General features: G+C 43.2%; 1 protein-coding gene across 7 annotated transcripts in view; it reads right to left on the reverse strand.

Moving 5' to 3' along the window:
• The window catches only part of fryl (furry homolog, like), a 54,346-nt gene that overhangs the window by 2,663 nt on the left and 31,622 nt on the right, over window positions 1-20,061 (reverse strand). For 3 of the 7 annotated variants that reach the window (XM_070832592.1, XM_070832591.1, XM_070832587.1), the window contains 25 exons: window positions 19,858-19,970; window positions 19,619-19,769; window positions 19,430-19,533; window positions 18,988-19,170; window positions 18,494-18,695; window positions 18,022-18,143; window positions 17,719-17,906; window positions 17,215-17,309; window positions 16,501-17,096; window positions 15,844-16,112; window positions 15,617-15,757; window positions 14,665-14,865; window positions 14,426-14,587; window positions 13,336-13,410; window positions 12,965-13,141; window positions 12,030-12,230; window positions 10,529-10,729; window positions 7,686-8,113; window positions 5,713-5,920; window positions 5,429-5,578; window positions 5,121-5,219; window positions 3,913-3,981; window positions 1,979-1,996; window positions 1,045-1,155; window positions 213-406 (listed from right to left, as the gene is read on the reverse strand). In XM_070832592.1, coding sequence (XP_070688693.1) covers window positions 213-406; window positions 1,045-1,155; window positions 1,979-1,996; window positions 3,913-3,981; window positions 5,121-5,219; window positions 5,429-5,578; window positions 5,713-5,920; window positions 7,686-8,113; window positions 10,529-10,729; window positions 12,030-12,230; window positions 12,965-13,141; window positions 13,336-13,410; window positions 14,426-14,587; window positions 14,665-14,865; window positions 15,617-15,757; window positions 15,844-16,112; window positions 16,501-17,096; window positions 17,215-17,309; window positions 17,719-17,906; window positions 18,022-18,143; window positions 18,494-18,695; window positions 18,988-19,170; window positions 19,430-19,533; window positions 19,619-19,769; window positions 19,858-19,970 — 4,458 coding nt within the window. Of the gene's footprint in view, window positions 1-212; window positions 407-1,044; window positions 1,156-1,978; window positions 1,997-3,912; window positions 3,982-5,120; window positions 5,220-5,428; window positions 5,579-5,712; window positions 5,921-7,685; window positions 8,114-10,528; window positions 10,730-12,029; window positions 12,231-12,964; window positions 13,142-13,299; window positions 13,411-14,425; window positions 14,588-14,664; window positions 14,866-15,616; window positions 15,758-15,843; window positions 16,113-16,500; window positions 17,097-17,214; window positions 17,310-17,718; window positions 17,907-18,021; window positions 18,144-18,493; window positions 18,696-18,987; window positions 19,171-19,429; window positions 19,534-19,618; window positions 19,770-19,857; window positions 19,971-20,061 lie in introns of all 7 variants that reach the window. The other 4 variants (XM_070832589.1, XM_070832588.1, XM_070832586.1 and 1 more) reach the window with 2 other exon arrangements.

Raw genomic sequence — 20,061 nt, forward strand, 5'->3', positions numbered from 1 at the left:
TATAAAGGGTTAAACAGTTATACGTTAGGTTAATGAACAACTTTAAATTATGATCATTTGCAAGTTTTACCTTCTGGTACCATGACTTGAAACATTATTACTCTGTACGTATTGCATTTGATTAGTTTTTTGATCAGCTGATTTCATCAATTTGTATTTTGTATTTGATTTGGAGTTGTGTCTGTGCTGTGGAACTGTAACGTTCATCTTACCTAAAGATTTTGACCTGTGTGATGGCAGAGCCGAAGTCTCTGGCTCTCAGAGTTTCAATCAGTGATTGGATCGCTGTCTCTGTGTTGGTCTGGGCAGTGTCTGACATGCACACATCCTCCTGACTATCATTTCCTGTTTCTGCCTCCTTCAAACAGCTCTCCAGGATAGTGAGCTCTTCAGACATGTTGGTCACCTTAGAAACGGAGATAGAAAAACATTAATATAATAACAGCACCACACATCAGGGCAAACGTGCAAAATCTAACCGGGGGGAGGGGTCATCAAAATAAACATCTTGACTTAATATTAACTGGAATAGCTGACCTCATCGCTTCGTGTGAGAAATTATTTAATTTCATTAACAGCAATAATCTAATTAAAGGTCCACCAGGATACTGCCCAGAGAGGCAGCGGCCGTGGCCCTCATTCAGCACCGACTGCTTTAACTATTCTGTATGTAAAAGGAGAACCAGCGTACTGCCTGTATTTTACCATAGAACTCTTTAAAAAAAAACATTGCTTTCAAAATTGTATGACAAACAGCTACGGAAATGGAGACAGCGAGACAACAATCTGTGGAAAACAGTGCTCTATCAGCATGATGTAAAGTAATTCAATTTGTCTGTTCTTGATTCACTGACAAAGGAGATGGAGGGATGTAAGCCGCTACTGAGTCGCAGTGCCTTTCTAATGTAAACATCAACTAAATGTAAAATGGGTTTCTGACGTACAATGAAATCATAAAACATCTGAAATACAAAACAAATGGATCCATGCAGTTTGTTGGAGCGGCCACCGTCAAATTCAGTATGTTTTTTTTTTTCTTCTCACCTCTGCCTCTCTCTTGATGGTGTCCACCCTGCTGATGAGCTTACAGTAGGCCTGGAAGAGCAGCAGCAGCTGAAAGTGCAATTTATAGAGCCTGCGACATAACTCCAGCTCCTACAGAGACAGAAACATAAAGAGAGTCACGTGCCAGGCTAAGGGTCTAAGGTGCACTGAAATGACTCTGATGATCATATGATTAGACAGATGGGTATCCTGGGTTAGAGACGTGGGAGTAGATGAAAAGGTTAACATGGCCTAGAGCAAAGTGCTGTCCGGTTCGGGCCATGGAGCAAGAGGTGAGTCTACCACTAGTAGAATTAGTGATGAGATTTCAACTAGAAAACTATCCATCACCACTTCCTGTGACGCTCCCTACGGACCACTGTGACCAGTATGGCTGACTAGATGAATGACCCAAAGAAGTGGGCAATTACTTAAAGTTTAAGACCCTAATCCAGGAAATCATGGAGGGAGAAAAAAGAAAAAAAAAACAGATTCTGGGAATGGCACAATACACATGCAAAATGAAAGTAATCTTATCCTGACAACAATATGTCCTCTCCACCCATCCTGTACCAACACAGGCTCTCTCCCCTCTGAAATCATCAGTAGCTCTACACTGAATACACACTTCATCTATCTGCAGACAGAATCAGTGTGCAGTACAAAGCGGTTAAGACACCCAGACTGGATGGAGCAACAGATAAAAGCATATATTGCAATACAGGATAAAAGTAAATTCTGATTGAGTGGATGGGAAGAGTAGAGCTGGGTTACATGACCGATCAAGGCAGAGATAAAAGGGGTGGGTAGGAGAGGTGGCAGAGCACAGTCTGTGGTTGTCAACAGCGCAGGTATGCACAGAGAGAGATGAGATGATCAGTAGTTTGTCCAGATGTCATGATTATTAAGAGTCTATAATATGAGAACCACTTACTGCTAGATTTTCCATTTGCTAAGCAAGAAGGTGAGCAGGTCACACAAAAAAACAACAAACAACACAGAAGGAGAGAAAGACCAAGAATTAGTGAGCTTTAACATGGCAGCTGAGACACAGTGACCTGTTGGGCAGGTGGCGGTGGTTTATCATCTCCCCACACTCGGGTCGGGGAGGCCTAACCACACATGAGCTCACTTCAGCAGTCACAGAAACCTCCATTCTGAGAGGCTGAATAACAGCATGTATGATCACAGGAAGAAAAGACATAGTAGAGGCTACAGAAGGAGGAAGGAGAGCAAATCAGTCAGCTGAGTGCGTCGCCCTAACGACTGAACACAACACACCAGTTTTGACCCAAGACGTTATTATCTGTAGGTGGGAAACAGAGAAGGAGGCTGTGAGCATGAAGTCCACAGATCTGTGCAAGAAGCTCAGGCTAAGTCAAAATGTCAGCAACTCGAGGATGTGGAGTGAGTGACCATGCAAAGACTGGACGCAGTTAAAAGTCTCTCTTCATTTGCTTTGATTCAATTATCTCCTAAAAACAAATAGTGCTGTCAAAATCAACACATTATAGTTTGAGTGTAAAAATAAAATGTAGAAACAAACAAAAATAAAATCAATGCAGTTAATATACAGCTGTATTCTGTATGTTTGGCTTTATTGCCGGAAAACATGAAACCTGTTGTCACGGTAATGGCCGTGCCTCAAGTTTTTCCCTTTGCCTTGTGTCTCCTATATGTCCCACTTTGTTTCTCTTTCTGTGTGTGTGTGTGTGTGTGTGTGTGTGTGTGGCGCTCTGTTCATCCTACTGGCTCCCTGATTGTTGTTCAGCCCACTTGTTGTTCTACCTGTATACTCAGAAAACTATTAAGAGTAGATAGAACTGCATCCCTCCAGATCTTACAATAGTTTGTTTCAGTCTACTAATTAGTGCTGATAATTATATGCTGCCGAAGGGTTGCATTTTTTGAGCATAAAAGGAGTGACTGAATGAATGAATAGTTTTTAACTTGATATCCAGTTTTAATTGCCTCAATTTCAACTTTGACATACAAGCCTGGGTTTTGTTATCATTTCTGTTCCGTTTCTACATATAAGAAATATGCCTTTCGAGCTGACAGCCAGTTTTGACAGCGTTGATGGTTGAGAATGTAAACAGTGTTATGCTGCCGCTACATGACCGGGGCAGACACCGGGTCCTTAGTGGCAATGAAGATTAAGGACCACACCGGCATCCAACTGTACTGAAGGGACATTTACCAGTAGGTTTACATTCTATTTAATCTGTTGCGGCTGAGCAGCTAGTTATGACGTTTGCAGTTCCCGATGTGAATGTTTGTTTGGCCTCTCGCTCAACAACCGATGGTGCAGGACATGACGAGTGTTCATGTTTGTGAGCTCGTTAAGAAGGAGATTTTAGCAAGAAAGCTAATAATGTGGGTTGTTTTTCGGAGTCTGTGGCTCTTGTGTTGTGTAGCAGGCTGCTGTGTGGCTGTTGGCTGTCTGCTCAGCCCATTAACGCTGAGCATATTGCTTTATGTAAATATGGTTTTAAAAAAAGCCATTTGATTGGCTGTATGGAGAGTAAACAGTGATCCAACAAATGAATACAAAAGTAGAGGGGTCATCATGGAAATAAAAAAATTAAATAGAAATTCCTCCCCCTGGGTTTCTAACTATCTCAAAGAAGAACGCAGGACAGGTGATTCACAGAGCAGAGACGAATGATATAGCAGCCAAATAAAACATGCAGTTTAATTTGATTTGAACCATAAGTGTTAATGCAGAGACCTCCCTGTACACACAATTCATCCTTTCAGTATTCACCTTGCAATCTAATAATTTTCCCATCTGATTTGTAAAATTATTGATCAACACAAATTTCAATAACATTACCAGCCATCAAACAAGTAAGTGCTCATTCCTACCTGTGCGTGAGTATTGGGTCGTTGGCTGCTGTCTTTGTCCCCAAATGTTTTCCTGCAGTTCTCCAGCCACTGAAAGGGTTGGGAAGATGGGAGTGGGAGACAAGACAAGAAAAAAAAAAAAAAAACAAACACGTAAGAATAGAGCTGCCTTCAGATAAGAAACTTGCAGACAGACTTGCAAAGGCAAAGCGCAGCACAGGTAAATGTCATTGCTTCTGGCTATGCCACATACAGCTGTAATCCCATTGGTTGTGCTCTGAAAGGTCAGCGGCAACCAAGGTCAAAGTTGAAATAATTTGAACTTTGAATGTGGCGCGCGGTGGAGATTTCTAGCGATGCGCCATGGTAGCACTTCCACTTAGTTGGGTGCCACGACTCTCCCCATAGGAAAACAATGGCACCGTCCGCACAGAGCAGCATTATTGTGATTGTGTGTGGGTGGCTTTAGGGGAGGGAATGAAGATGGGTAACAGAGGCAATACAAGAGCTTTTTTCCTCCCTTGTACGTCTACATCTACATTTGTGTGCGTCTATAATATAGCTTGGTCAGGGAGGAGATTTAATAAGTGTGTTGTACTTAGCGAATTAAAGAGGGCCTGTTCCAGAGCAAGGGATAGTATCTAGCCCTCCAGGGACCGTTGCCGTCTCATTCAATTAGCGCCCCTGCATCCCAGAATCCTCTCCAATCTCATCTCTTCATTCCCCTCCCCCTTCGTTCTTCCTCCAACCCCTCACAGCTTCTCCTGCCTGGCCCTCTATAACTGATTTAAGAGTGCTGAGGGTTATTTTTATCCCCTAAGCAGGGGATGTCAGTAGTGATGCAGACACTAACGGCAGCTAAATTCACTCATACCAAACACTGATTCAATGCCTGCCCCGCTGATGAGACAGACTGGGGCTTATCTTGTACAGCATCAGCTATCCGTCTCCATGTCCTCTTGGCCTTCCATGGTAGGATGGCATAGGAATAAAGGGCAATTTATACACGCTCCCTAAACCAATCTCTCTTGAGATGAGGGGCCATTGTGAGACAGTTCCTTAGAGTCGCTCACAAACACACACACAAAAATCCTGACACGGCAACTTAAACTGCAGTTGTGGCGGTCTTAAGAACAAGGAGGATGTGAGGCAATGTGTCCTGAGGGAAAAATATTCAAAAAGAATGGGAAACCAGATACAGTGAGTGCGGAAGATACGTGGCGACTTACATGCTCTGCTGCTTCTCTCTTGCCGTTGTAGGTGTCCAGGTGTTCCTGCAACTCCAGCACACTAAACTTCAGAGTCTCCAATAGTCCACAAGAGACCAGCTACAACAGCAAGACAGGACACCACATACATTAACCCACAACAACATCCAATACATACGCAGTACAACAGTACATGACAGAAAAATATCCACAGCACACACATACACATTAAAGAATCTGCTTAACATCACAGCACTGTCTTTGCAAAATGATAAGAAGTACATGTTAGTGCAAACACACTATCAAAATTTCATGCAGAAAAGCCTCACCGTCTCTGCATCCAGCAGCACAGTGGGGCACTGCGAGCGTGACGTCATGACTTCCAGGGAGCTGAGGAACTGATTACCCATTCGCTGGAGTTTTTCCCCAAGAAAGCGAACAGATGCTCGTGTAATGGAGCCAAATTTCCTCTGAATGCTCTGTATTAAACAAGGAGTAAAGAAAAAATTCTTGTTGAGAATTCTCAATAGTAAACAACATTGTAGATGCAACAGATAAAGTGCAGCACTGCCAACCAAAAATGCACAAACATCCAAACAAGAGAGGCATTTACCTGAAAGAGTCTGGAGAACACGTGGAACGTATAAACAGCAGAGGAACCATCAGTATCTGACAACATCTGGTTGACATGGCAACGCCAAGCATCTTCCTCATTGTCATAGGCAACAGGCTGGAATGCTGCCAGGATAGCAGAGAGGAAGGGCGAAGGGGGCGGAGAGGCCTGAATCTCTGGGAAGCAGTCTGCGTCACCTTCATCTTGACTGAAACACACACGGGGGCCAATAAGCTACAATCCGACATGTTCTACACTCCCCTCAGTCTTTACTGAAGGACAAATGTAAACACACACACGCTCATCCCCACTCGCTGCAAGTAAACAACCTCACATTGCTGTGTGTCTGCCTCCCTCACTGCAGATTCTGCTGCAGTATATTGAGAGCTCTAATCTACTGCAGTGCTCGAGCATAATAACGACATATGAGCTATTAGCGTTTTAGCATCATGCAAACATCTCTCTCTCTCCCTCTCTTTCCCACACACACACACACGCACAGATACTCACAGGCCTGTAGGACCAAACAGCCTGAAGAAACAGACAGAATACAAGTATCTAAAGCCTGCGCTGCCAAGCGCTGTAGCGGACACAGTCTCTGTCCTCATCCTCACCCTAACTATCGCTTCTCTTTTTTCTTTCCTTCACTCTCTCTCCTTCTCTGCAGCTCGCCTGTGCTGCAACTGCTAACAGCACTAGCGCACTGCACTCCCATCCCACACAGGACTGCAGAGAGCTCTATACGAGCTGGGCATCCAGACACACACGCGCACAGACACACACACACACACATTTCTGCAAAACAGAGCCCGCTTCCAACCTCACAGAGGTAAAGCACTGCTGAGTTGTTTTTATCCGGCTCTCTACCACTCACATAAATCCTCATAGGGAGAAAAACACTAAACTGGTTAGTGACCTGCTGTTTTCAGACAATCACTCAGAGTAGCCCCTGCTCACACACTTGCCTATCAATCATGCGTGGCTTAGCTGAGTGAAAGACCTTGAGTACGGTGATGAATGCTAGTAAGAGGGTAAGTGAGTGACTGTATGTGTGTGCACATTTGTTCAGCATGCTTCTTCATATGGCTTCAGTGAAGTTTAAAACTGACTTAACAACTGTCCTCCACTCAGCGTTGGCCCACCTTGAAGAGGGGATGTTAAATGTGGATTGGAGCCAGCCTACGCTGGCCCTCCTTCACAGTTTCAGCCCACATGGGAGCTGTGCCAGGAACGATATTACCCATTATGGTATCTCAAAAGTCTTCATCTCACAGAGGCTGGTCTAGTCCCATATTGTAAATCATATACTTTCATAAGCTCAATACCCAAACCACCAATGAGTTTTTATCTCAACAAAAACATAAAAACTATAATGTAAAAGCTTGTAGTTTCAATTAGAAATTAACAAATGTAAACTGTACTGTATTATAAGAGTGCAGACATTACTTTATTAAGTGGACAGTTCTAATCAGGGTTTCACCCATAAAACTGGCTAGCAGAGGTGATAAGTGTCACCTTGTAGAAATAATAACTATAGAGCCAGCATACGTGATCAATCAGTCACAATCAATCAAGAACATGTTGAGCAGAATCGACAGATTGTGATGTACTTCGTCTTTCTGCAGAGTTACTAAATTACAGTTAAAACAACAGCCTCAGGCATTAAATATGTGGTGTTGGCTGTGTGATGTAGCACCACTGCTTGTTCTCCCTGATGCTGAATAAGCCTAATATCATATTTCATAAAAATGTACTAAATTCTTCTGATGTTCCTGGAGGCACTCTTTACTTCATCTGAGGCTGTGATAAGACACCTCATTTTCATACTCTGTATACTGCGAATAAACCCAGAAACCAGAATTTGTCACTTAGGTTACACATATAAGATGATCACTAATAGGGTAGGCCATCATGACATGGCATCTTTTCAGACTCTATGTGGATGAGATCTAGATCAAAAACAATCCAGTTACCTGGACATGCCAGAGAAGTCTGCCTCCTCCTCCTCACAGCGCTCGTCCAGCTCCTTCAGGGCCTGTGTCACATCTTCCTCCCACATAGAGCCACAAATGCTGTCTGGGTCTGGGTCTGGGTCTGGCTTTGTCTCTGGTGGCATAGGCAGGGGCAGACTTAGGGACAGGACAGTTTGGGAATCCTCCTCACAGAGGGACCCAGGCGGAGTGTCAATGGCCGGTGGGGGAGGGGGGGCTGGATCCAGGTCTTCTTGAGGGTCCTGGGTCTCCTGGGGTTCCTGAGAATCCTGAGGATCCTGAGGTTCCTGCGAGTCTGGGAGGTCACAAAGCTCTTGCGGGTCAGAGGGCAAAGGGGGGGCGCTGCAAAACCCCGTGTCCTCACTCACACTGCTGCTCAGCTCGTCCGCTGCCGTCATGCTTACAGCATCCTGCAACACAAACCAGAAGGGGGCGCTCAAAAAAGAAAAAAAAAAAAAACCCAATGTGCATTAAAATGATCGTTTTTTTCCAAACATTTAGATTTCCTGGACGTCATGATAATGTCTTCTCTTAATGACAATTCGGGAACACAGTTTCACTGCTGAACCCCTATTATGGGTTGAATTAAGATGGCTATAGCCTGTACTTAAGAACATATATTAGTTTCAATTATAGGAAAGGGACTTCCAAGTCAGCATTTTTTTCGGTCTTCACTTTCTTGGAGATTGCTCTTTATGTCACTCTATAAGCGAATGTCTCTCATGAGAACTTTAAGAAAAAGAAAAGAATCAATAAACAGAAGCCAATATCAATTTATCACGGCAATGCCATTAAAAACCTGACCTCAACGCTAATAAAACAGCAGGGAGTGAGAGCCAACAGGACAGTGGATGAGTGAGATACGTATGCTCTGACACATGTTACATATGTAGGGATTGATTCATGACGTGCACTCCATAGCTACACATAAGTGATGGACTGTATTAGTGCCATAACAAATCACCAAACAGTAATCAACAGTGAGCACACAATAAGTGAAGCTAGTTTTATAATCCACAATTGAATGCACTTATGTTTGATTACATTAACACTGAAGCTGGTCACAGTTACAGCGTCTGAGTCGGACGCAGGAAAGTTCACTTAAATTCCACATGTGAAGTAATGATGTTGATGTAAAGCACATACATGGAGGAGGGATATGCCACAGACAAAGGGGTCTAATTAAGAGCACTTGTTTTTTCCTGTCTTGTTTTTTTAAATTTAAAAGTCTAATGCAATGGGAAGGCTGAGTGTGGCAGGCAGCCAGTACATCACAGAGACAACATCTATATTACAGAAAGCTTTTAGAAGTGGCTGTGGCCATCCTGGAGGGAATGAGTACGAGTATTGATGGTTTTATCTGGGGCTCATTACACTAAGAGCTGGGGCTGCGATGGGGGAGATGTCCTTGGGATGATATTGAGACCACTGGCTAGATCCCAGTTCCTATAAACTTAAATTCAGTGCATCACTGAGGGGTAGGAACACTTACTTTCAATTAATATGTATGAGCTACAGTGTTGGGCTGTGGTGCATTGCTAGGGCTTGTAACATGTTACAGTGTTAATTTCCCCCTTAACAAGTAGTGTAACAAATTATTTATAAAATTTCAACATTAATATTACAGTTACTTGCCAAAAAAAGCAAATTGTTACAACTTAACCTAACTGTCTCACTTGAGCTTAGAGGATGGAAACTCTTACATCCAACCCCGCAAACACCACCCGAGCTACATCCCCACAGTTGGGCTTTTCATCTAGCCTTTAACCAAACCTTTAAGAATTCATAGGCTGCAGAATAAAACATCCAGTTTGAAGCCTATTAAACTGACATTTACACAGAGGCATACATGTGAAATGTGAATTTTGAGGGGAAAGGACAGAATTACCAGTTTTGTTGACGGGAAAGTAACATGACGCGTCGTGTAACAAATGAATGTTCGCAAGAGTAACAAGTACAGTAATAATACTACTTCAAAAGGAGTAACAAGGGGTAATCTATTACATTAGTAACAAGCCTAGCACTGATAAGCACTATTTCTGTATTCTTATGTTTGATAGTAGAAGAACTTAAATTCTGTAAAAAAAAAAAAATCCCCACACTGTTTGTGCAAATGCAAATCAGAACATCATCATATACTGACCAATGTTAGTGTTAGTGATAAATGTCAGCAGCAATAGATAGCAAAGCTGTTCATCATAAGACAGGCTATAGCATGTTAATATGGTAGCAGACTGAAGGGGTTTAATTGGCTGCATTTTTAAAGTTAACACACCACTTGTAATGGACTCATACTCACACATGCTTCTGCCGAAGAAAAAGGAGTTGGCGTCCATTTCACAAGTTTTTAATGGAGGATTTAGTTGGAATGGTCAGTTGCTGTGTTATTGGAGGTGAGCAGTAACAGCTAACCTGAGGTGAGCTTTTGTTTTCATCTCTCCCCAAATCACACAAGCAAGCAAGCCCCCCCCCCCTTTACACACAAGCAAGCCCCTCTACATAACTATTAACCACATATGCCATTAAAAAGGAGTAAAGCCTAGCCTGTAGCACCCACGCCCAGAGTAAAGCAACACAGCAAGCTAGGTTAGGGGGAGTCAGAAACAAAAGCAGAACGCAACGTCTTCACCTGACAGCAGGCAGACACACTGACAGAACCAGCACTTTGACCCCATCCAAACTCCCTGCAGATAATTGATCCTCCGTCTCAATGACAGACAACCCAAGAAGTACAGCAAAAGCAGATAAAGGCTGAACAGAAAGAAATAGGTAGGCTAGAAAGCACCCGAGCACCACAGTTTATTGCTGCTCCCGATTGATCGCACCTCAGGCAGCTGGCTGCTGGTGCTGTCTGAGTGGGCCATCTCCAAAATGGGGCTATCCAGACGAGGCAGGGAGGGCAGAGAGGGCAGAGAGGATAGGACAGGTGCCTCCTCAGTCAGGGCACTGCTGGACGATTCTTGTGACTGCTGCAAAGAGTCCACATGGTTGGACGCTGTGTCGTCTGTAGCAGAGTCGCTGTTGAGCTGGCGAAGGAAAACATGAGGGCTGGTTAGCGTCTATGTTGAGATGCAGTAAAGACATGTCATCTGGTTTGATGCAACCCTTTCTTAAAAGTACACAAAGGACTAAGGCGCTCACTAGGTTAACACAGTGTTAGGTTAACTAGGTTAACGAACTGTTAAAGTATTCTGCTGCCATGACAAATAGACCCCTTACTAAACCAAAATGCACTGACGCATGCTGTTAACACTCCACATGACCTTCCTGTGGGGTTCAGCATACTTCGATGATGTGCTGGGTTTCATGTTAATATACAATGAGCTCATTCAGATGATGATGAGCTTAGAATCAATTGCTGACTTTGTTCAGTATGTTTGTTAGCTTGTTGAGTTACAGCAAAAATCAATTTGGAAACTCTTCGTACTATTTGCAGGTTCAACAAGTTAACAGTAATGACTTGTGTTTCCTATTTATAGCCAACAAAAAAATACATTAACTGACATTACACATCTCGAGCAGAGCATGTTTAGTCATTTTAGTCTTCCATTGAACTGATTCAGCACTTAAAAAACACTTCAGGCAAATAGTAAGATCATGCCAACATCAAGAATATTAATTTTTTTTTACTAAACCAATTCAAAATTCTGTTCACATGAATGCAGCATGCTCGTTTTTCTAGTGGTACAGAATAATACTGGATGTCTACAAACATTTTTGGGGCAAATATCCACTAGAGGCAAAAGCTCATTCTCTCACCGTGCACTACCAAGATCAAGAAGAGCAAGAGAGGAGAGGAGAGGAGAGAGAAAACATCCTCATTAGACTGAGGTAAAGCATTTAGATTAATGGCATTATTATCATTAGGAGCTCTGCATAAGACCTTGCTTGCAAAGCAAAAAGAAAGAGGAGTCGGAGAGAAGCAGCCAAACTGTTGTGCAAAGGAACATGCTGTTATTCTGAACCTTAACACTTGTCATATTTTCACTTATTTTACACTTGATTAAATCAATTATCAGTGATTTATCCTGTGTTGAATTTAGCCAATTTATTTGACTTTCCCTAAATTGTACTTACCTATCTGACCAAAGAAAATACATATGAGAAAGGAGGATAGCATTAATCTAGCAGTAGGAGGTGGAGGGACTGGACTGAGGTTTGAAGGGGGAATCTACCACCAGCGAAGAAGCAAGCATCAAGCCCCTGTCCACACTGGCAGCAGGTCCAGCTCAGTACGCACACACACACACGCACACCATGCCAGCGGGCTGTGTGAGGAGCATGGTGGGTTGGGTGAGGGGGGACCCTGATTAGAGTGAGACTTACAAGGCCAGAGCGGGTGAGAATCTGGCTAGCGCTCAGTACCTCCTCCTCAGACGATTCATCCGTGTCCTCGTGGTTGGTGAGGTTGAGGCTTGGCGTGCTGCCCGTGTACTGGCACTCCTGCAAAGACGGCGTGTCCCCTTTGTCCATGCTCTCCAGGGAGCGACGACGCACCCCCCAGTTGAAGTTGTCCATGCTCTCCCCCTGCAGAAGAACAAAGACACTGCAGTGAGACGCAGTGCAAACAGTGAGAGGGTCCAGGCAGACTTTACTAAACAAGGACACAAATCACAAGACAAACATATAATGTTTCCACAATGTAGAAAAAAAAACAAAAACATGAATGCATGAGTGGGTGGGATGATTTTTCTCATTTCAGGATGGTAAATGATGCAATGTTCTACAACTATAAAAGTAGAGGGTTCACAATCACAGTAGCCACAATTTCAAATCAAAGAGCACTAAAGCATTTTATTTGGTGACAACACACAGAATCTCCAGGCACTGCGGAGAACGGCATCTCTATAAAGCTTTCTGGCCCACAGACTTACCTGCAACTCCTTGTGGCAAGAGAAGAGAAGGAATAAGTGTGTTAGTAGACTTAAGACAGTTAGAAAACACAGAAATGTTTCTACTACAGCAGTCAGGACAAATAAGACGCAAGTTGGACAAACAAGACATTAAACTTAAAACAGTATGGTCAAAAGTAGTGATGAAAAGTAGCTGAACCAACTATTTTGGTGCTTTAAAGATGATTTATGCAAATAGTTAGTGAACACAGACTATTAGTTCAATTAGCTCCTCCATATTCTCTTCAATTTATCATGTTTTCATAATCAGGAGGTTATCACATAGTTTTTCAGACGTGTAGGCTTACTTCAGTTTGACACACACAAACAAGCCGTGTTTTGTGTAACAGATTTACTGTCATTTCTCACCTCGGCATCCTCCAGCTCCACATCTAAGAAGTCAAAGTCCTTGAAGACACCAAACTGCTGCTCACTGCCTGTATCTTCTCCCTGCACCTCCTCTTCTCTGACCACCTCCTCCACTGTTGGTATAAGACTGGTCTGCTGGTCTGCAGAGTCCAGATCCTCAGTGGATGAGAATACCACCTGCAAAGAAGAAAGGGAAGAGACTCTTGGTTGTCAAATAGTTAAATAAAATTGTTGTATGTCCATCAAAAACAGTTCAAACTAAAATAAAAGTCAACAAAGACAAAACGACAGGACAGTGACTACAGCAGTATTCTTATCAGTGAATTTACAGAGACCTTGTCTGAGGCTTTAGAGTAGGAGAGGAGTCTTACAGATGGATTTTTGGGAATGCCAGATTCTGGGCCACATAAAGACAGGACGTTCATCAGCCTCTCTCTGGTTCTTCTCTGTAACAAGAATACATAGATATGATGACAAAACTTCAAAGTGTTTCACTATCTGCACAAACCGTGCACCAAGTCCATGAGCAGAATGTAGTGAGGCACTGAGAGGGAAATAAAGACCATCATTTACCACAACTCAAAGCCATAAACGTATCAAATGGTTATTTTACACCCTGGACAAAAAAATTTGTCAATGAATAGTTAATTTGTTAGACAACTGCTATTAACAAACCATGTCTCGCCCATGATATTCTACATGGAAATAGTAAGTCTGACCGTGATGTGTTTATAGGCTTGGTGGGTTCAGGTGAAAAGAAAACTCGTGTGTTTGGTATTTTGTTCTGATTTTGTCTCTGTTTCAGACAGAACCAGGTTAGCTGGCTGTACTTGTTATTTTGGGTACATATCAGATCCAAATAACACACATAAGATGGATCAGAAGTGGATCTGGTGAGGCTTCACCTCGAGTTAGTAGGTGTCTTTCCATTCACCTGTGTGGAAATGGCAAAAATTTGAAAAGAATAATATTCACACCAGACTGACGTGGAAAAGTTGAGGTCTTAATAAAAGAAAAATGCAACTGAGTGCAATTGAAACAGATTTATGTTGCCTGTTAAAGCTTTGGCTCCACAAGAGGAACAAAAATGGAGGCAGACAAAAACATCAGGCCTGTGTGGCGTGATTAATAAATGAAGCAAATGCATACCATACATCCATCATGTTTTCTACATGTTGTTGCCATTTGAGGCATTTCACTGGCACTCTGAATTACATCATCTCATTGAGCCCTCTTGTTCTGTAACAGTGACAGCCTCATTGGAGAATTAGCGCCATCTACTGCTTAATCTCCACGAACCCCTAAAATAAACAGTAGCAGCTTGAGGCATGCATAAACTGACATCTTCTTTTGTTGTTTTTTCTAAATATTCTGTAAAAATTAGTGATACATTTGGATGGAAAACTGGCTACTGTTTTAAATTAGTACACTGTACTCGACGACGTGTGCCTGAGTGATTACCTGAGAGAGTTGAGGCCTCTTCCAGCTTACTGGCACCAGACCATTGGAGTTGGAGCCGGATGATGTGGAGGAGGTACTCCTAGTTACGGCAATTACCTGCGGCTTTCCATTCCGTCCTGCTGCAGTGCGCTGGTCGCCATATTTATGCCCTATGATTGGTGTCTGTAAAGTCAAATTATACCAGTTAGCAATAACTTAGCACAGAGCATATCCTCAAACTGAACTGGGAGGACTCTGACCTCTGAGATGTCGAAATGGAAGTCCAGAGTTTTGCCGGGCAGCTCCTTAGAAGAGTTGTTAAATATGCGTGTAAAGGCAATTTCTGGAGAGCCGCATGAGTCTGTGCTATAAGAGCGCTGCACATCGTCTGGAACAACAAGGCTGGCTGAGCGAGACACGACCAACTTCAGAATGTTTTGGGCCTCTTTCCAGTGTGGGCTCTGTAAAAAACAAGCCCAGAAACACAATGATTTCGTTGTGATGTATCTGACTGTGTGGGTTTTCTAGAGAATGTATTAATGTGAAAAGACTTATTTTCCTCCTACCCACACCAGCTATAGGCTCAATCTCGGAAGCCATTTGTATTTGGTACCATTTTCTACAATGTGTGGCCTATGAAACTTAAAAGGATGCCAAACAAATACAACTCACAGTGCACACCAGTGCATTTGCAGGGGTATACTGTCGACACACAAACGCAATGCCTTCTACAAAAGGCAACACTGGTAGTAAGTCAGTACAGAATCGGCCTCAGGTTATAATGTTATAACAGCTGTCAGAAGCAGTTGTGAGTGAGAAGCATATAGTGCCCTGGGTCAAGCCTGGTAAAAGGCTTCCATAAAGAGCTGTAGCTGCTTCAAAAAGGCCTCTAAACAATAACCCTGTAATATGTGCTATTCATTCTTATTCTCAATTATGCTACTATTTTTAGACCAGATCATCTCAGTATTCACATACATGAGGTTATGCCCAGGAAAGACATGCATCTATTATTAAACTTATGAAAAACCTCATACAAGAGGTGCATGGTGCAATAAGACATATTTATGCACTTAATAAGAAAACAAGTTTACTTCATCTGGTCACTGAGTAAGTAAGTAAGTAATAAGTGATAACATTCAAGGACTAACTTGCACAGCACTGGTTGTGATATTTGATCAAAACAGCACAGGAAGTGTGGTGAAAGCTCACCTGAACATATTTGCCGATGATCTTCATGATCTCCAGGTTGAACTGTTTGACGGGGGCTGCCGATAGGTCGATATGACTCAGCAGGCTGTAGATGATCTGCAACAGTGACTGCTGCATGCTGGGAAGGCCCTTCTCCAGTAGCTGAGAATGAAAGTGATGGACACAATTATGGTTTCATTGTACCGTAAGTGACTACCTGGAACAGGGTTGATCTTTATCTTGCCTACCTCAGCCAAGTAAGTGACCAGGTTCAAGGTTATCTCAGCAAAGGCGTCGTGGAGATAGCGGCACACCACGTTGATCCAGTTGGTGCAGTCGCGGGAATAGCTGTGTGTGCTGTACAGGCTCATCATGTGGGCCAGGTTGGAGAGTGTGGCTGACTTCTCGTCTGCACAAACCTTGGCTATTTTATCAGCTGTCTCCTTGCAGAATGGAGTGGGGCTGTCAAAGTGCTGGATGAGATGTGGTAGGAGGCACAGGATGTTCAATGGAAAACCTGCAGACAGTGAACAATAAAGAGTCACGTAATTAGCAAAGTCTATCACTGATTTCATTAAGAAATTACTAATATCAGCCTAACGGACAACAGAAATATTAGCTGAACACCAGCTGAGTATTAAATGCCGTGAAGAGAACAAGAAAAGCTTTTGTGCAGCTGCATTGGTGTTGAGAGTATTGTGTCAAATCTCAGATTTCAGCATTTTCTTGACCAACATATTATGATAAACAAATTCATCAGCACATCACATTTATATTAGTTATATTTATATAAGCGTGACATTTCAAATTATGAAAACAAAATCAATAAAAAAAAATGAACAACCAGAAAAATTTAATCTGTGATCAAGTCAGCAGTGGGCACATTCTCAGTCCTGTACAGTTACCTGCCACTTGTGAAGGGTCCACCAGTGTGTGTCTGGACACACTGATGAGCTTGCTGAGCAGGTGGATGGTGAGCTCCTGAGTCGAAGCAGAGGTGAAGCCCTTCAGGAAGAGCTGCAGCAGGCCAGGGAAGCTGTACCACTTCAGCTTGCCCTGGACCTTCTCCAGACGTTCTCTGCTGTCTGCACGATCCAGAGGAAGCTGGCCCAGCAGCTTGTTGAGTAACCGCAGGGCCAGCAGATACTCAAACTCGTAGTCTGACTCGAGCAACGAGGCGGCGATCCAGAACACAGTGGCCATCAGATTGGATGGGTCCACGGGGGGATTTGCGTCCCCTCCTGGACCCCCTCCACCACCTAGTGATGATAAGCTCCGTGTGCGTGCCAGGTTTCCGTGGCTAACACCAAGTCGGTCGGCTATGTCTAGGGTGTTACTCCGACGTCTGTCAGCTTTTCGTTCACCCATTAGGCTGGCACGAAGAGAGTTGCTGCGTGTATGGGCATAATGGAAGAGACCACCGCTGTTCAGGTTCAGCTGGCCTGTGCTTTTCCTATTGGCAGCAAACTTGGGCCCCAACAAATGATCACGGTGTGAGGTTCTGCGAAATACATGACAAATATTTTTGTTAAGATTTTCATAATATGTTAGGTCGAATGTGACTGAAAGTGGGAATGAGTGAAACTTGAAATAAAGAGGTTGCAAACAGGAGGACTTACTGTGCTAAGGCAGTGAGGAGGTCGTAGTTTTTGACTGTGTCTGCAAGCGTGTCAATGCCCGACTCCAGTGTCAGGAGTAGTTCGATGACAAAGCCCTGAGGAGGAAAAACAACAGAGGTTAGCCTGTCAGCCAGAAACTCCCGTCTCTATTGAGTCAAAATATCTTACTTATACAGCATCTTCATCTTTTATCTACATGGCCACTGTGCTTCCTGTAAAATCTTGCAGATACTGGAGTCTGGGATATTTTTGTTCTTTTAATCCAGGACCAATTCTACCTTTACTGTGGTTGTTGCAGTTTTAGACCACCAACAAATGTATCTATTCATTTTGGAGTATCAACAACTGCGCTCTAAATGCAATCATGATTAATTTTTCAACAAATCCAGCAATACTGTAGGGATTAGAGAGTAAAAAAAAACTATGTATAAACATGAACATTTATAAACATTAATAACATTCAGCATTGTAGAGCAGGACCATGTAGTTGTATTATGTTCTGACCTGAGCCTCCTCTCCTGGGTCTCCTACAGTCTCTACCAGCCGAGAGAGAATGTCCGACAGTAAGGCAGGAGTCAGAGGCTGTTTGAGTGCCCTGAAAATCTGGAATGAGCGACCAGCATAGTGGCGAGAAGAGCAAGACAGAGCTGTTTGTAGGGATACGTCACTCAGCAACGACTCGAGCTGGAAACCTGAGGGGATACACATGCGCATACAGGTAAATATGACAAATCTATCCATATCACACCTGTATCCCAAGCTGAGATCAGGATAATTGTGTAACAAGCAGCTATGAACCATACAGACCTGTCTGGGAATGTTTGAAGACAGTCACTACATGTCTGACAAACACACTCAGCTGGTCGGCACTCTTAATATTGGGGTTCTTGGGCGACACATCCTCGTGGTTCCAGAGTGGGCCTCGCTTTCTACAAGGCAAAAGCAAACGCACATCAGGCAATGCAATTCGTTAAAGCTATGAAATAACACCACACCTCAAAACGTCAGCTGATGTTATCACACCAGGCAAAAAGACACCAATCCCAAAATCAAACACATGCAATGTAAAAGATACCCAAGTCCATTCAGACAATGCTGGAAGCATGAAAGCAAATTATTTAAGAGAATGAGTAACAGGACAAGTGTGTGATGCATATATATGATTCATACTGACACATAAAATGAGATTATACATTAGGTCAAGTTAGTAGTAGCAGTTAGCAGTAGTACAAGAAGTAGTAAATGTCTGGGAAATACTTGGAATGAAACAGGGTCTCACCTTGAGGTAATGAACTCAATGAGAGCTTTGACCTTCTCGTCCTGTTCAGCAGTGGCATCTACCTCACTGAGGAGTGTGGGGGAGAGGTGGGACAGCGCTGTTCCCCCTGCCCCAAGACTTATACTGGATGACGTGGAGCTCGAGCTGAGGCCGGAGTCTGTCATAGGCGATGGCTGACATTCTGGCAGAAACTCCTGCACACCTATAGGATCAATTGGCGTTGACATTGTACACATTGAGCTGCATGCCGTGCTTTGAAGGCATCTCAAGAAATACTTGATCGTTGCTGCCACCCAGTGATCGTCTATGGCAATATGACAAATGAGTATGTGCAATATTTCTCTTGTATTTTCTGTCCATCTACAAACGCAGGAAAAAATCCTACCTATCCTAGCTGGTAGGTAATCTTTTCAAATTCCTTCTGGTAAATGATAGTTCTCCTTCTTTTTATTGTCCTTTTCTTTTCAGATTAAGAGCTTCACAGCAGAACTGACCTGTGAGGTTTAACTCTGGAGCTACTGGCTTCACAGTCAGGACCCGCGGCTCATTATAGTCTCTGTTGCGTAGAAGCACCATAGCCACAGACTGAACGCTGCCATTTGCTCCCTGGACAACGAGCAGGTGAAGCAGTAAACGTTTGCAGTGCTCGTAGACTTCCGGGTGCTGGTGATCAAAACCTGGAAGAAGACACAGAAGGGGGAGAGATAGAAGATAGAGGTGTAATGAAGTTTGTGAATAATTCACATGAGTTAATTATAAACTCACTCCTCCACTAGGTACTATTCTATGTGCTTTGCCTGAATAATCACGTCTTACACCAACAAATTCAAAAGCACAGTATTTACACAGGACCTTAAAGCCCACCAAAAATAGAAAACAAATTTGTTCTTGGCTGATACAGGCATTCAAAACATACACATTTAGGAGGTGACTTACCTATAAAAATTGCATGTAGTAATAGGTGCAGGTAGGCACTCCACTCCACTTTGACCCCATGGTCCACAATGAGGTCTGTTAGTAGGATGACTGCAATGTTACATCTGAAATACAGAAAATATGGGTTGATTTAGGCGAAGAAGACAATAGTGTTATATAGAAGGGGAGTAAAGGTTATGTATGGTCTACCTGTGGAGAGGTACAGCAGGGGCATTTGTCTCTGGCAAGTAGTCCACAAGAGGAGACCAACAGCCACCTGTAGGAGGGAAGGGAAGAGGCTCTGGCCGGTTGTGATCCATCACTTTCAAACGCCAGTTAGCATAAAGTGGCATGGAGTCACCTGCAGAAGGGAGCAGATTACCAGAAAAGTTGGTGGGAAAGAATTCTGACTCGTAATAAGGTTAGCGATGTAAGGAGTTCACTCTTACTCTTCTCCTCTTCATAGGAGCCTCCAGAGCTGCTGCTGTAACGAGATTCCAGACGGTGGTGCTGGCGGTTCAGGTTACTGTTCAGACCACTGTAGATATCCAGGTGGGTATAACTGCAGAACAAACACGCTTGATTTAAAAGGATCGTGCCAGCATTTTTTATTTTTTTTATTTTGCCAACAGCCACCAACTTCAATATAATAC

Source organism: Pempheris klunzingeri, chromosome 6, assembly GCF_042242105.1.
Source record: "Pempheris klunzingeri isolate RE-2024b chromosome 6, fPemKlu1.hap1, whole genome shotgun sequence".
NCBI classification, from domain to species: domain Eukaryota; kingdom Metazoa; phylum Chordata; class Actinopteri; order Acropomatiformes; family Pempheridae; genus Pempheris; species Pempheris klunzingeri.